The sequence below is a fragment of the Pseudorasbora parva genome, chromosome 18, assembly GCF_024679245.1.
Source record: "Pseudorasbora parva isolate DD20220531a chromosome 18, ASM2467924v1, whole genome shotgun sequence".
Lineage (NCBI taxonomy): Eukaryota > Metazoa > Chordata > Actinopteri > Cypriniformes > Gobionidae > Pseudorasbora > Pseudorasbora parva.
In genome coordinates, this window is record NC_090189.1 from 6,359,748 (window position 1) to 6,377,834 (window position 18,087).

At 38.3% G+C, this 18,087-nt stretch overlaps 1 protein-coding gene across 2 annotated transcripts in view; it reads right to left on the reverse strand.

Annotated features, from left to right (window-relative positions):
- Positions 1-18,087, reverse strand: part of scamp1 (secretory carrier membrane protein 1) — a 212,033-nt gene that overhangs the window by 189,151 nt on the left and 4,795 nt on the right. For both annotated transcript variants that reach the window (XR_010898975.1, XM_067423747.1), the window contains exon 2: positions 3,280-3,357. Coding sequence is in view for 1 of the 2 variants with exons in the window: in XM_067423747.1 (XP_067279848.1) it covers positions 3,280-3,357 (78 nt within the window). In the remaining variant the exon portion in view is untranslated. The remainder of the gene's footprint in view (positions 1-3,279; positions 3,358-18,087) is intronic.

Sequence of the window (18,087 nt, forward strand, 5' to 3'; positions counted from 1 at the left end):
CGATTCAATAAGATATTTATTCACAAGCTTGCAATTCAATTAGATTTCAATTCCCATTTGACTCAATATCGATTATTTTATATATATTAGGTCCAATACACTCACCTAAAGGATTATTGAACACCACACTAATACTGTGTTTGACCCCCTTTCGCCTTCAGAACTGCTTTAATTCTACGTGGCATTGATTCAACAAGGTGCTGAAAGCATTCTTTAGAAATGTTGGCCCATATTGATAGGAGAGCATCCTGCAGTTGATGGAGATTTGTGGGATGCACATCCAGGGCACGAAGCTCCCGTTCCACCACATCCCAAAGATGCTCTATTGGGTTGAGATCTGGTGACTGTGGGGGCCATTTTAGTACAGTAAACTAATTGTTATGTTCAAGAAACCAATTAGAAATGATTTGAGCTTTGTGACATGGTGCATTATCCTGCTGGAAGTAGCCATCAGAGGATGGGTACATGGTGGTCATAAAGGGATGGACATGGTCAGAAACAATGCTCAGGTAGGCCGTGGCATTTAAACGATGCCCAACTGGCACTAAGGGGCCTAAAATGTGCCAAGAAAACATCCCCCACACCATTACACCACCACCACCAGCAGCCTGCACAGTGGTAACAAGGCATGATGGATCCATGTTCTCATTCTGTTTACGCCAAATTCTGACTCTACCTTCTGAATGTCTCAACAGAAATCAAGACCTATCAGACCAGGCAACATTTTTCCAGTCTTTAACTGTCCAATTTTGGTGAGTTCGTGCAAATTGTAGCCTCTTTTTCCTATTTGTAGTGGAGATGAGTGGTACCCGGTGGGGTCTCCTGCTATTGTAGCCCATCCGCCTCAAGGTTGTGTGTTTTGTGGCTTCACAAATGTTTGTTTGCTACCTCGGTTGTAACGAGAGGTTATTTCAGTCAAAGTTGCTCTTCTGTCAGTTTGAATCAGTCGGCCCATTCTCCTCTGACCTCTAGCATCAACAAGGCATTTTCGTCCACAGGACTGCCGCATACTGGATGTTTTTCCCTTTTCACACCATTCTTTGTAAACCCTAGAAATGGTTGAGCGTGAAAATCCAGTAACTGAGCAGATTGTGAAATACTCAGACCGGCCGGTCTGACACCAACAACCATGCCATGCTCAAAATTGCTTAAATTACCTTTCTTTCCCATCCCATTCTTTCCAATTGAACAGATGTTCCTAATAATCCTTTAGGTGAGTGTATATGGCACATTTTCAATGGGAGTCAGTCGTACTACATTAGCCTACTGTAGGGATACCACAATTTTGGCTTCGGTACGGTACCACAATCTAATACCCAAGTACCGATATTAAATCAATACCACACGGTCTGATATTAGCGCGGGTATATTGCACGCAAATGAGTACAATTATGGTTTTGAGTTTATAAAGTGGGAAATTATCACAAATGTTTATTAGTAAATTATTCAGCAAATCTTATCACATCAAATTAGTCATTTGAAACCTTTCTTGTCAGAAATAATTTCAGCAAAAATCTCTCAAAATTAGCAAATTGCTTCTGGTTTCAAAAGACATCGCACCTACACTAAAGTAATCTGCATAATCCGATTCAACGTTTTACGCTCGTCTCGGGATGAAAAACGGAAATCATTTGAACATGCAAGCGATTTTATAGCATTAATAACAGTTACAGGAGATATGAGCTCATAACAACGACACGCACACACACACCTGTAACTTAGAGCTTGCACATTACATATTAAGTTTCCTAAACAGTCAAATACACAGAATTATGTGAGTATTCACATACACACAGTTGGTTGTGTTGATTCACATGCACACAAATGGTGCAATAGTACACATGGAAATGTTATGAGATCTAAATGTCATTGGTTGAAACGAAAGCTGGAGATTTTGCGATATTCTCTCTTATGTTAGGCTATGTGTGTGCGTTGATCAGTGTAAAAAGAACATAAATGTCTAAATGAGATGGTTTGAATGATTCACTGACCTGTCGAACTCTTAAGAAGTCTTAAAGTCAGAATAGTGACAGATGCTTCTTGGCTAGGTTTGATGGTTCTTCATCAGTTTTATAAGCAATGTAATTACAAAATTCACTTCTACTCCTCTCTTTATTAATTCGTTTTGGGCATCTTGAGTGAGATTCAACTGCTTTATTGCTTTATCCATTTTGTTCGTCTATGTTGTTGTCACATTTGCCGGTTATTTCAGGTCAGTTTGGGTAGCGCGCTGCCCTCTAACGGTGAAATCATGCAAAATCATGATATCGTACCGTTTTAAATAAAATACATACTGGTATTTTTCCAGTAACGGTATACCGCGCATGCCTAGCCTACTGTAATATTAAAGGTAATAATTAACTGAATTGTATACAAACACTTAAATTACACTCGATTATGTTTTTTTCAAAAATAATAATAATGTTATAATATTGGTGGCTGTTATAAAAACTTGCCAGATTAATTCAAACATGTATTAAATATTAAAGAACATTAAAAAATGAATATGGAGCATATATTTATCAAAATGCTGCTCTAGAGTAAATTTTTCTATCTGACTAATGAGTTTATGAACACTGGATATGGTTTTCTGAGGTAAATGTGACATTACGTGACACATTGATAAGCTGTTTTATTGACGTCTTTCCCCAGTTAAAACACTGAACGATTACATAAGACATAATACAGATTTGGGTAAGTTGTACTGTATATTTTAACACACTTTCAGATGCTCATTCATGTTTATTTTGAGTTAATGTGAGCTCCGCACTGTCACTTCTCTTGAGCTGAGCCAGAGCGATCTCACGTCACAGTGCCAAAATGGTATTTATGTTTTTGAATATCATAAACTAAAATGGACGTAAAAAGACTTTTTTCATACGAATAGTAACAAAATACAAAGATTATTGCAATTTATTGGATGGGAGGCACACTACAATGTTTTGTTCATTTATCAACTAAAAACAGGATTACTAATCGATTCTTGGGATATAAGAATCAATATCGGTTGGTGAAAATGAGAATCAATTAAAATCGAGAAATCTGTATTTTTTTACCCAGCCCTATTTCACACTGCAGGATTTTTCAGGATTTCGCAGATAGGTCCAGATATTTAGCATGCCACTGGCCTCGGCAATCGCGTCTTTGGTAATTCACACTGTGTGAACGAGCACCAATTTGCCTATGATTTTGCAAAACCTGTCAGTGAGTGAAAATCAGGCCTAAAATCGAACAGTGTGAACTCTACATTAGTGCCAGTTTGTGTCCTGGGCGTCTCACCGGCTTCGAGTCTGTGAAAGGGTTATACTCCTCCAGGCCAGGTGGGGCAGTCCGCGTTACTTGTGTCACTGATGGATCCTGCAGAAAACACACAGAGGAAACAGCCTTATTTGTCAAATACTTATAATAAAGTATTTGTCATTTACAAGAATATTTTTTTAAACAATGTCTGAGGCTCAAACGAGGCTTTGTGACTCTACTTGTTATGCATCTTCTTGAATTTTATCCAAGTGCTCAGAGCTCCTGCAAACCAAAGCAAATTCCTCATGTGTCTTGTGATCGCACTTATCAAATAAAGCGCTTTCTGGTGTTTGGTTTGGCTTTATGAAACTGAACAGTGTGGTTACTGAGGATAAAAATACTTTTATTTTCATGGTAGCAGTACAGTTGTTTGGCTCGTCTTATTTACACACATCAGCTGCAGAGTAGAAGACCTAAACATACGATACGACCACCCACATGAACACTACTCAACTCTGCAACAGCTTAACTGCTGCTGTAAAACAACCATAAAACCAGCACTAAACAAACGTCAACTTTGCCATCACGTGCTGCTGATAAGGGCACGTTATCTTGACTAAAGTCACACAGATGTTGGAGAACTCCGGAGAAAGCCGAACTAATCCTGACATCCTATGGTGCTGAGTCTGTATCAGATTAAAGCTCAGAAGAACAAAGAGAGAGAGAGAGCAAACACACAAGCCGAGCAACTCTTTATGTCACGCTTCACAGAGGAAATACTACACATTCTGTCCTCCGTTTCCACAGCCAGAACATCAGGAATATCAGATGGAGCCTGTAATTTTCTCCAGCCTGATTCCAGTAATTTACGCAGAGCAAAAGCTATAAATAGATGAGTGGGAGAGATCAACCCTGGTTCAGAGCAAAGATTACGAGAGGTCGACCAATATTGCCTCTCTAGAACCAATACCAGTTATTTTTAATATCTGACAACCAATATACTAGCCTAGATGCCAGCCAAACTTAGCCCCGCCCACAATTTTTTTAGGTCGGGCAGTTCGGTCTGGCCTTGCTCCATAGAGGAGTAATTATCCCCGAACAGAAACTGTTCAGACCAATGAAATCATCAGGACGGGCTTTAGACGATGACGGACAGATGATCAACAGTACCGTAATCATCACGTCATCAAAGGGGCTTGGATTATATTTGTTCAAATCCTAAACGGAGAGCTTGTTTGTGTCTGCATTCACCTTCACTATTTATCTCAAAGATGATGATCATGTTGGGTAAGTACTCTGTGTATCATTACATAATTTTATTTTTTTACAACACCGGCAAAGATCGTGTATTCCAGCTAGAGGTTAGATCGGGCTCAAAAAATCAAGCCCGACCCTACCCGAGCCCGTGCACGTTGTGTCCGAGCTCGGCCCGGCCCGACACATTAACTGTAATTATGAGCCCGAGCCCGATTTAAACCCGACCATTGTTCAATAGGTGGGCGTTTTGACGAGAACGAGCCTGTAATGAGCAAAGCGCAGCGAAACGGACTGGTGAGGCTCATGATAAAACTACATTTAGTTTTCAGTTTTCTCCACAGCGACTGTACAGCCAAATAACATTTTGTTGCAATATTTTCATGTTTAACACTTTGAAGCTGCTTTGAAACAATCATCATTGTAAAAGCGCTATAGGCTATAAATAAAGTTGACTGGACTCCGCTCAATAATCCGCAGGCGCGCTCATGATCCGCTCACCGGTAAACTGATGTTTGCTCAAATCCAGCTCAGACATTTATCTGTAGCTTACTTTGTTCTAGCCATTAAACAATGTGTTTTTTCCTTCATATTTATGTTTAAATATTATAATATTATTTTTACATATTTCATCTGATTATGATGAGTGAAAAGATGCGAGTGGGTCAGAAATGATTTTGGTGGTTATATTTAGTTTAATATTAAGTTTTGTTTTGTAGAAAGCATTTATTTCGTTTTGTTTAAATTGTATCTTAATTTTAAAAAAAGGTTTCTTGGGGCAATTGCCTGGATTTAATAAATAAAAAGCAAATAGCAGACTATAATCGCGAGGTGAAGTCGTGGGAGTGATTGCTTTCATTTCATCTCATGAACTGGAGCGCGCGTCTCATAAATAAACCCAAACTCAGCAGACTTCTCGCCTCACAGACATGACAAATATGCGTATAGAAAGCTTGAAATGACCACTTTTAAACGAAACGATTCGAAGATATTTAATTAAGCAAAGTGCAGTGTTGACGTGAGCAGCTCTTGACTCAGAGCGTTTCTGTTTATAATGCTGCGCTCCATCACTGCTCGAGCTGTGAGTTTAACACACATTTTTACACTAATCCTGATTTGTGCAACATTGTAGCCTACACATTTGTTTCTTAGTTGTTGTATTAGTTCTTACTTTGCTAAATATACATATAATTTCTGATTATAGCATAGCTTTCTGTCCACCCAATTAGACTAGTAATGTAGGCTAATGATTAAAAAAAAAAAACGCTTGATCACGGGCCCGGCCCTACCCGACCCGAGGATAGTGCAGGGAAATCTCAGCCCGACCCGGCCCGTGGGTCGGTTCGGGTCAGGTTCGGGTTCGGGCTCGGGTAGAGAATCTAAACTCTAATTCCAGCCTGATTTCAGCGCTCGTGCAGACAGGGTTGCCAAGTTTTTACAACTAAACCCGCCAACTACTAGCCCTAAACAATAGCTTCTCGGGGGGGTTCTCTGGGGAAAAAATTACGTTTTGGGGGTAAAATGTGTGTTATTTTGGCAAGATTGCCTGCTAAATTTCACACTGATGGGTCTATATATCCCATAATAGTTGCTTCAACCCGCAGAAATAGAAAACAATCCGGGGGAAAAAACGCGGACTTGGCAACACAGTGCAGTTGAGATCTGTTGACGTCGCTTTGTTGCTCTGATTGGTTGTAGGTCTATCCAATCGAGGTCTTTCCTGGTTCAGTTGAAACACACCCCATAATCTCAGCCCAATGGAGCATAAGACTCATATTCTGACTAGAATTGAGTATGACCAGGTCAGGCTACCAATATACATTATTTAATATAGTTTCAATTATGCTTTTATGATTTAACCATGACGGCAACAATACAAAACACACTCATTAATATTATGAATATTATTGCGATTATTATTATTAATCAACAACAGAAAATAAAATAAAAATAATATTACTATAAAACTATATTTTTAAATTGTTATCTCTGACATTGGGTGCATTTACATGCACGTTCTTAAGCCGATTATGCCTAATAAGCTGACAATGAACATGGTTATGTAAACGCGGTAACCCGTTTTCTTTTATCGGTGTAATGTCATAAACGGCGTAAGCATAAACCGGTCGGGACAGGTCGTTTTTTGCCTCTTACCCCAATTTTGCTCTGCATGTAAATGCATTAACCTGCTTTCTGTCGGGTTATTGAAGTGCGCATGTGTGATAGGGGACAAGAACGCAAACTTACAGCAGATTTAAACGCATCCACACAGAGCGAGCTAGCGTTTTGCATGAAATAAGGACATATATCGCAAACGCAGACTGTTTTAAGACCTAGAAAATTGTAAAGATGTGTTCTCATGCAGCAGAAATAGAAGAGGTTCAGTCAGAACGCTGCATCTGGAACTGCATGAGGGATAATATGAGACGAAAATCTCCTGCTGACACGGCGCACGCTTTATTTAACATCACAACTGACGTAACATTTGAAAAACTCCAGACACTATTTTTGACATCACTACAAGGAATTAACCCGGCTTATTAATAAAGTCATGTAAACGCAGTTTACTTGCATTGTCCGTTTACTGGTTTGCATGTAAACGGGGAAAACTGATTTTTTCAATAAGCTGATTTTTTTGAGTTATCAGTTTACTGGTGTGCATGTAAACATACCGATTGTTTTATTTCTGCTTCAACCATTACACTTATTATTTTTACTATTATTATCATCAATGTATTAAAACAATTTTGCACAATTATAATTATTATTATTAACAATACATCCATAAATAATTAAAACTATTCGGTTAATTAATTATTATTAATAATAACAACAATTATGCTTTAACCATTAGTTTGCAATAATACAAAACACATTTATTATTATTATTAATGTTATTATTGTGGTGATTATAATTAATAATAATTAGGGCCGGGACTTTAACGCCTTAATTAAGATTAATTAATTACGTGACTTTAACGCGTTAATTAATTACGCAAAAAAAAAAAAAAAAAAAAAATTAACCACACTTATTTTTGCACCGCGGAACGTTTTTCAATGAATGAGTTTCGACGGACCGATTATACTGGAACACCAACTAGCGCTCCGGAGCTCCGGAGTCACGACAACCACAACAACAAACCATGAGTGAACATGAACGAAGAAGCTGATGAGACCGCTTTGCTCGGCCCCGTGGATGGGAAATTTTGTTTTAAAAAACGAAAGAATGGAAGCGTCGTCAAGAGCATGGTTGTGTTTGAGCTATACAACAAGGAGTTAGCGTATCACCGCCGCACATCGAGCCTCAAATATCACAAATATGCTTTTGCTACACTTAATGGCAAACATTGCACTGGTCTGCTGGACTGAAATAAATAAACAATATTTTGTTGATTAAGCTTATGTATTCAGTCATTATTCAATGGTATACTAAAAATCCATGTGAAAAATGACTTCTCATTGTTCTCAGGTCAAATATTTATATGCAATTAAAATGCGATTAATTACGATTAATTAATTACAAAGCCTCTAATTAATTAGATTAATTTTTTTAATCGAGTCCCGGCCCTAATAATAATATGAAGAAGAAGAAGAATAAATACATAAAAATAATAAAATATATTTTAATAATTAATTATTACATTTAATTATTATTATACAACATTTCAAATTCTACATATTGGTTATATGACATTATTATTATTACTACTACTATTACTATCATCAACAGTAAAATAAATAAATAATTTAGCTAAATTATAATGATTATTATTAACAACAACAAATCTTTTTTTCAATAATATTATTTATTATATGTATTATTAATAATAACAACAAATATGCAGAATATAAATATTGTTTTATTTCTGCAACAATAAAAACATGCATTATTATTATTGTTAATGCTCAATAATGATGTTTTTGCATTGATAAGAATGGGCGGCAAAAAATGAATGATCATTTGCCAAGTATTGCCAGTACAACAGAACCAAAATGAAATACTGTATCACACAATGTGATAAACTTCAAGGGACGGCTCACCCATTCTGTCATCATTTACTCACCCGTGGGTTAATTCAAAACTGCATGACTTTCTTCTGTTGAACACAAATGAAGAAATTTTTGAAAGTATGTGTGTAACCATAGAATTGCCGTCCATCGTAATTTGGGCGCCGTCAACTGCTTGATTACCAACATTCATTAAAACATCATCTTTTGTGTTCAACAGAAGAAACTCAAACATGTTTGGAATAACTCAAGGGTAAGTAAACGACGACAACATTATTAATATTAACTCTACTTCAGTGTTACGAATGACGTGTTACACAGCCTGGCATACCGTACCCATTTCAAAACACTTTTCCTTGCATATCGTTTCATATACTACTTTATATATTTAGAAGTTCTGTGAAGTATGAAGTATACTAGCTTTAATTTACAGCAGAGAAGAGACTGTATTAAACTCATGTGTTTCTTTAGAAAGATAGCTCACTATTCCCTCACTGACTAAAGCAGATTCATTTAACGCACAAGGTCCAAAGAACGTCAACTACAATACCACACACACACACACACACACACACACACACACACACACACACACACACACACACACACACACACACACACACACACACACACACACACACACACACACACACACACACACACACACACACACACACTAAAATAGTCCCTTGTTTCCATAGCAGCCCCGGTATGCAGCGCTCAGGTCCTGAGGCGGATCCGTTTCATACGGCTGCTGAACTGTCAGGACTCCAGAGCCATGAATATTTCAGTCTGTATAATGATAAATGTTTAATGGGATAGTCGCACACACAAATACACACATTTGTAGCAGCAGGAAGACACTGTCTTCAGTAATCTGTCATCATATAAACACTGAGATAGTGATGTCTGATGATAAGAGAGTAGGGTGTAACCCCGGCATCCTGGACAAATTTGCCCATTGGCCTCTGTCCATCATGGCCTCCTAATCATCCCCATACACTGATTGGCTTCATCACTCGGTCTCCTCTCCACCAATCAGCTGGTGTGAGTTGTGGCCGTTCTGGCGCAATATGGCTGCCGTCATATTATCCAGGTGGATGATGCAAATCAGTGGTGGTTGAGGAGATTCCTATCTTCTATGTAAAGCGCTTTGAGTACCCAGAAAAGAAATGTACTAAATTATTATTATTATTATCACCTGACATAAACGCATGTTCCCCGTCTGTGGCTGTGACTAAAAACCTAGTGAGCTGCTTGCCTAGAAAGTATTTTAAGTGTGTCTAAACATTCAGACGCACACAGGAATAATATCTAGGTAATCAGCACACTAACGCTTCGCATTCTCAAGATATGGCACAAAAATATAAATAGTAGGCAGCAGGATGAAAAATAAATGAGTCTTTTTTTAGTGCTTGGATAGTTTTTGTGTAATCCAGATCCTAGGTCAGATGTAACCACCCAGTGTGTGGGCAGTTTTTGTCTAAAGAGAGCAGTGCATGCCTGCATGAGAGCATGTCTTCGGGTAAATTACTGGTTTATATACACATTTTATTATTTTATTTATAAATTTGTTATTGTGCTTGATTTTATGCAAACCAATAGACAGTCACCTAAACAACAATTTAATTACTTTTAAATGTTTAATTTTTACTTCTAATATTTGTTAAACAAGCTTAAAGGTCCCGTTCTCCGCGTGTTTTCGAAGCTTTGATTATGTTTACAGTGTGCAATATAACATGAGTTCATGTTTCGCGTGTAAAAACACAGTATTTTTCACACAATTGACTTATCTGTACAGCTCTGTTTCCTCTGTCCTAAAAACGGCCTGATGATTTCCTTGTTCAATGAAGTCCCTCCTTTAGAAACACGTAACGAGTTCTGATTGGGCCAGCGCTTCCCGTGTTGTGATTGGACAGCAGCTTAGAGCACTTTGCCCGGAAAGGTCCCGCCTCTTACCATAACGGGGAGATGCCAGCGCTGAATGCGCGCTCTTCTCCACGTGGGAGAGCAATGAGACCACGCCCCCTATTTTGCGTGTTCTTGTGGGCGGAGCGTTAGTCTACAAACGGCTCTAGTGACGTCATTCCTGAAGGAAGTGCAGGGGTGTAGTCCAAACCGGCCGTTCACTGTAGGCTTTGAAAGGGAACTTCTGTTAAATAAAATATCTCGCTTGGCATTGAACTTTGAGCTTTATAATTTTACAGGTATTATTTATGCTCTAACAGCAACGTTACACACTAACTAAAGTTTGAAAGATGGAATCGCGAAGAACGGGACCTTTAAATGTTGGCAAAATGTATTAAAAACTATATCAAATATTCAGTACTGTAAAAGATCGAAAATAAAGGAATTATCATGCAAGCCAGTTTAGAAGGGTTTAAATTAATTCATAGGCATTAATTAATGTATTAAGTAAAGCAAATGAGCTAGTATTATAGTAAAAAATAATCAACCTATTATGCTGGGTTAAATAACCCAATTTGCTGGGTAAAATTAACATTAACATGTGTTCTGTAATGTTTTTAAAGTTTTTTTGTAATGTTTTTTTTTTAAGAGCATAAAAGTAATAATGATTTTGGGGGTAATTAAATAAAATAATGCTGACGTTTGTGGTATCATTTCACAATTTAACAATGTAATAGTGGTTTAGTCTAACATATGCACTTTCACCATCACCAGCGAAGTGCATATCCATTAGTGCATCACAAGGTATGCAAATTGGGATGGAGCCAAAGTTAAGCATTAATCTGTTGATGATGCACTTTAACCAGAAGATAAACTCTAGAAACTAACGTTTACATCACATAACTCCATATGTGGCTGCTCACATTCGGCGACCCGATTCTAAAGCAGCAAACTCAACCCAGACAGCTCGTTTGGGTTTGACCTCTTTCGGTGCTGCGCTCCTTCAGGGCTACAGATGATTTCAGATTCCACAGCTATCAAGTATTCACAGAATGAAAGCTTATTTTAGACAGTAACAAGATTAGCGTTGAATATAGCCGAGATGAAAACAGAAAATCAGATTAACGCAAACATAACTGCTGCAAACTTCCCTGAGCACATGCAGAACAAACCCAAAGTGTTAGGCAGGTGTGACACCCCACTGTGATGTGGAGATGATTGTCAGAAGAACAAGGGTTTATTTGTGTTGTAAAGGCCGCCTGAACAGAGCGTATTTAAGGTCAAATGTTGTTTTGGAAAGGGCAGACAAAAGAAAGCAGGTTTGTGTGGGCTGTGTAAGATACATGAAACCTAAAATGTCACCTTAGTTACGGATATGCATAGGTGAAAACTACTAGACCGCAAGTATGCAAAAATAAGTAAATGTCCTTTTAAAATAGTTTACAAAGTGCTTTTCAAAATAAACAGTAGCACAAAATTAAAAAAGTATTAAGTTATTACCATGAAAGATAAAATTATTATAAAAAAATTATTCATAATATGAAAAAGAAGATAAGCTTACAGTAAAAACAAAAAAGAACGTGTGGCATTTGGGACAAAGCCTAATAGTGTTGTCAAATGTCTTAAATGTGACGATACCAGCGATTCTCACAATTCTTGGCCATAGTGTTTACATGCTCAATATTTTCAAAAATATGTGAAGTTCGCATTCTTGAATAAACCATTTATAGATGCACGCCTGGTCTGTTATTGCAGGGACACTGACTTTAAATTTTAACGCCCCTAAACATGACCCAGAACAAAACCAACTTTGAACCAATGAAAGCTGCGAAAGTCCAGACCTTCTGCCGTCAGTCTGAAGGTGTGGCTACACGAGACTAGTCTCTGATTGGCCATCATGTTCATGTGCTCAACAAATAGGCTATGTCTGTGATTGGCTACAATGTTTAACGCTTTAAAAGAACACTCCACTTTTTTGAAAATTGGCTTATTTTCCAAGTCCCTTAAAGTTAAACAGTTAATTTTTACAGCGTTTGAATCAATTCAGCCGATCTCTGTACCTGGCGGTAGCACTTTTAACAAAGCTTACATCATTGAATTGGATTAGCTCATTAACATCAGGCTCAAAAATGACCAAAGACTTATAACATATAAAGACTTATAATATTTTTCCTATTTAAAACTTGACTCTTCTGTAGACTCTGTACTCACCATGTACTAAGACTAACAGAAAATAAAAAGTTGGGAATTTCTAGACCGATATGGCTATGAACGGCTATGAACTATTCTCTCATTCCTGCGTAATCATCACAGAATTTTGCTGCCGTACAATGGGTTCAGTGTAAGGGTGTAACGATGCACTCGTGTCATGATTCGATATGTATCTCGATACTGAACTCACGATACGATATGTATCCCAATATTTAAAGCCACAAAAAAAAAAAAGGTTTTCTTTTTTGGTACTTTTTTATTATGATATAATATTCTTATTTGTGTTTTATTTAGGGGTGTCCATGGTTAACCGATTAACCGTTAAAAATTGCGTAACCGAGTGAAACATTTTGCTCGGTTAAGTGGCGTCAATGACATGCTTTGAATTTAGTTGTAATATATTTTTGCACCCCTAGAGACCGCCAGAGCGCTCCCAGACATTTGTAATATCCACAAGAAGAAGTCATGACCAGCTTAGTTTCTAACATGAAGCGGGCAAAGAAAAGTGGAGCGTAGGAGCACTTTAAAATTAAGAGTGACGGGGCAAAATGTAAGTATTGCAATGCAGTGCTTACCGCATTTTTCAGGCTATAAGTCGCTCCGGAGTATAAGTCGCATCAGTCAACAATTGCGTCATGAAGAGGAAAATAACATACGTCGCACTGGACTATAAGTCGCATTAGGGCAGAAGCAGAGCGGGAGCCGCGCGCGCTTTGCCTAACGGAGCAGAATAACGAAAGTTTGATGTGAGAAACTTGTGAGGGACTAGCGAAAAGCAGACGTTACTTTAACTGTAATGAAGAAAACAAAAAAAGCTGATCGCGGACTGAAAGCAAGATGGCCAGAGCTGAAGGGACGAGTCCACAGATCCTTGAACTCTCTGCCGGGAGAGGCTCAGCCGCACGAGTCAAACGCTGTGTGAATCGTTCTCGGCTGCATATTTTACTACATGCCCTGATCATGCAGGCGCCCTCGCGGCCACTCGCATTGCTCGTGAACTGGAGCGCATCTCATCCTAATTTAACGAAACTCAGCGTAGGCCTCACAGACATGAAATATATCTTAAGAAAGCTTGAAATGTCTTTTAACAATTTTAAACGGAAAGAAATAGGCTTCTCTCTGATTATGTAATCCATGATGTGCATTTCTCTATATAGGCGCGTTCACTACGGAGATGGCGGTCGTCAAATTAATAAACTAAAAATAATAACCCTGACGCACACTATGGTTAACCGAGTATTAACCGCTAAGGGCCTCGGTTAATGGTTAATGAAAAACTTGAAAACGTGCAGCCCTAGTTTTATTATCAGGACCCACAAATATTATACATTATGTATAGTCGTTGTATGATTCTATGTAATAAGATTATTAATGTAATAATGTCACTGAAACTCTAAACTTAAATTTTTTCCCCTCATGCTCACGCTTTCACTGCAGGCAGCATCTCTCCCCCTGTCTGCTATGCCCTGCCTCTCCCGCTATGAATGCAGTCTGTAAGAATGAACCATCTGAAATGCTTTGAATAATCATACTACTAAAACTAAAAGTGATCTGGTGATTTAAATGATGTTTGGGCTTTCACTAAGGAGTGCCGCTTTAAACGGTGTTTGCGCGTTTTGACTTTGAGGAGTGTCACTTTAAATGATGTTTGTGCTTTCACTGAGGAGCGCCGGTCTGGCAGCACGTGGACTTCAGATGATCAATGCAATCCGTCACAGCTCTAATCGCAATAATGCTCATCAGAATGACCGCTCTCAAACTGTAAACGTTTAGCTCATGCAAGAATTTTAATTCTGCATTTCCTCTCTCTCATGTTCTCTTCACGCGTCACGCAATCATTTGAACGTCCCGTGTTTACTACAGTATGTGCGTCGTGTTAAATATATTCATCACATAAAGCCATTGTGTCTCTTCAGAAGACTTGAAGACTAAAGAAGATTTGGATTAGACACTTGATTAGTTATTTTTACATGCCTTTATGACATTCTTTGCATCTTTTAAGTTTGAGAGGAATGGACTTTAAAAATGGAGGGACATAAATCCCTCAGGTTTCATAAAGAATATCTTCATTTGTGTTTGACTGTTAAATAAAAAAAAACGACATGGTGAGTACATGATGACAGAGTTTACATTTGTGGTAGCTTTGATTTGTTCATTTGTGTTTGGGTGAATTATATATAAACAGGCCTACTAAAGCAAGTTGAGCCCTTGATAAAAACAACTCTATATCGCGAATCATATCGTTTCCATCAACGATACATATCGTCATGTTTTATATCAGGATATATCGTTTAACGATATATCGTTACACCTCTAGTTGAGCGGCTCAATAATATTACGCAGCGCCTGAAAATAGACTAACTTCCGTTAACATAACCAACGTGACAACCTGCTTGCACAGTTGATCATGCTGATTTGTCTGACTCTGCAGTGAGGCTTGTGCGTGTGTGTGTTGATGCAAGCCAAGTAATAAAAAAATAACATTCCAATCAATCGGGGGTGGATAAGAGATAAATCATTGTGTTTGTTTGATAAAGGTGTTTTGAGAGCACCTGTGAGAGAATCAATCCTATCCGTGGGTGTTTACTTACAAGTATTCAGTGCAGCACGGGCATAAAAATCAAGCGTTCCATGAGAGAAGCTAAAAACCAGGGTAGAAAATAGCCTATTACTTATTCATGAATGTTTTTAATGTAAAAAAAACCCCACACGAACGTCATAAGTTTACCTCAGACAGCAGTATATAAAAAAAAAACATTTCAGTACTGTACCACGCAGTACCACCATGCACCAATGGTACCACTTGTAAGTCTGCACTTTTGACAACAATAGATGTGTTTTTGACAACACTAGCCTATATGAATGCAGACTATGCAGTTCTCGTTCTCCTGTCTATCTTACAGGTTATGATGCTGATACACAAAGACTCTGGACCACAACCTAATGAGCTGACTACCCATCCTGAAAATGCATTTCTTATATGCAATGCATTAGGGCTGGACAATAATTCAATATCAATATATATCGCGATATAATTTTTTTCAATAACGGTGATATGATTTTTAAACACATTTCCGATATTTCGATATGACTGACGTTCAGGGCGCATGCCATCAGAAAGAGCAGAACACGATTGGCTTCTTGCGTGATGACGTACACCACGGACACGCAGCCAGTGCTCAGCAGTAGTAGGCTGATAGATCCAACGCGGCACGTTTTAGCTACAAAGAGAGTTTCCCTGACCGCAACACAAATGTGACTGGACGAGCTTCCACAAGTAAGGAGAAATAAATAGTTGATAAGAGAAGAAAGACTAACTTACTTTAGTGGCGTGGAAGTGGTTCGTCTATCTAAAGCACTATTCGCACGGGATAAGCAACGCCTGTGATTTTACTCGAATTTACTGACTTCTCCCGGATATGATGTTCGTTATAGATAGCTGTATGAAATCATAAACAGGCATCGATATCGTTTTGATTATTTTACAGTAGCCTAATAAATAAATATAATTTCGTTCAGTTAGCGAACAGACGCCATGAACTGAGCTCAGACCGGCGGCAGGAGTCAGAGTTAATTTATCACGAGTAGGAAGCTGACAATATACGGCGGAAGATTCAGTTTCAAAACTAAATGTAAAAGCGCCTATTTAAACAAGATTGTCATTGTACTATACTGTTCTGTTCTGTTTTTCATTCAGAACAGTATTGATGTTAATATTAAACACGCCATTCAATCAGATTACTCCCAAATTGATACTTATTCTAAAGTGAAAGTATAATCCGTGTGGGCGCGGCTGCACGGGAATTAACGGTGCGCATTATGAATGCAGACTTTATTCTTCGTGAAAGATAAAGATAGAAATGCTCACAGGGAGAAAAAAAGCTTGCAAAAAGTATATACAATCCGCCTAATCCTGGCCAAATCACAGAGATGTCGATTCGCACAGGACTAATGTTATCACAGGACCGCGGTGTTCGGCGAAATATGGTAGGTAGGCTAATTTGCGGGGGAATTTTTACTTTACAAATTACAGACATGGCCGATTCGCACGGGATTAAGATCACAGACATTCTCTGCAATTATTACAAATCACCAGAGGTCCCCAGATAATACGAATCCTGTGCGAATGGGGCTGATATTAAACTTGCGCCGGAGAGGTGCCGACTAGGGGACAATACATCGACATAGATGCATCAATCTAATGTCTAACAATACGATGCCAAGCGTTACAAATAATCCATGTAGACTATTTATGTAAGAGGCAAGTGGCACATTTGTTTTAATACTTTCCACATTTGCACACAATGTCATGTATTAACACCAATGCGTTCATTCTCGTTTAAATTACCTTTCAAAGCTTGTGAAAGACGGTCAGACATGGCTTCACGAAAATGTATCATTTTCTCCTGTTAAAGCCTTGCAAAAAGCAGCGTGCACTCATCTCAAACAGAGCACAAATAGGCCACTGAATTGAGTCTTATTTTATTTATTTTTTTGTGCATCAGTAGATAAAGGTATAGTTTTGCATAAAAGGAGACTATAGCGCTATGAATCGTTCTTCACTGAAATTTAAAACTTAAATGCTCAATAAACTGCGTCTGCGAAGTGAGTCTTGTTTATTTGAAGGTGATTTCACATTTCTTGTTCGTATAAAGGCTAAATACAAATAAAAGGTGAACATTAATTTATTTGTACCGTTTTTATTTCTAAAATATTATATAGTTTTATAGGAGGAGGTTTCATAGACTTGGCAAATTAATTTGTCAGAAGTTTGTAGGTACAGAAATCCTTTGTGGCAGTTCTTGGTAGTTTTTCTAAAGCTTTTATATAGTTCATATCGATATCGAAATTATATCGTATCGACCAAAATTAAGAAATATATCGTGATATAAATTTTGGCCATATCGTCCAGCCCTACAATGCATGCATAAGGTTCTGAGTGGAAGCAAATGCTCATTCAGTGAAACCATCTCTGGGTCCCGTGACAATTACATTCCACCGCTGATGACGGGAGTGACTAAGAGAGAAACTAAAATAAAACAGCTGCTCTTAGTCACCACCGCTCCCTCAACACACTGTGTGAATGAAGGCAAAGAAATTACACACACACACACACACACACAGTGGCTCACTGTAATAGGTTCCCCTGCATCTGCAAAGTGGCCCAGAACTCCAGAAACTCCACCTAATCAGACCATTAAAGTTGGTCTCTCTCTCTCTCTCTCTCTCTCTCTCTCTCTCTCTCTGATCACTGAGTGATGGACAGAATCAGATGGACCTCATTTAGACAGTCTGCTTCCTTACCGCTGTGACACTGTGCGCGCACAGTCACACACACACACACACACACACACACGGTTCACCATCTTTGTGGGGACTCACCATAGACATACCGGTAATGGTTTTTATACCATAAACCATATATTTATATATTGTATAAACCATATTCTCTCCCCTTACACTAAC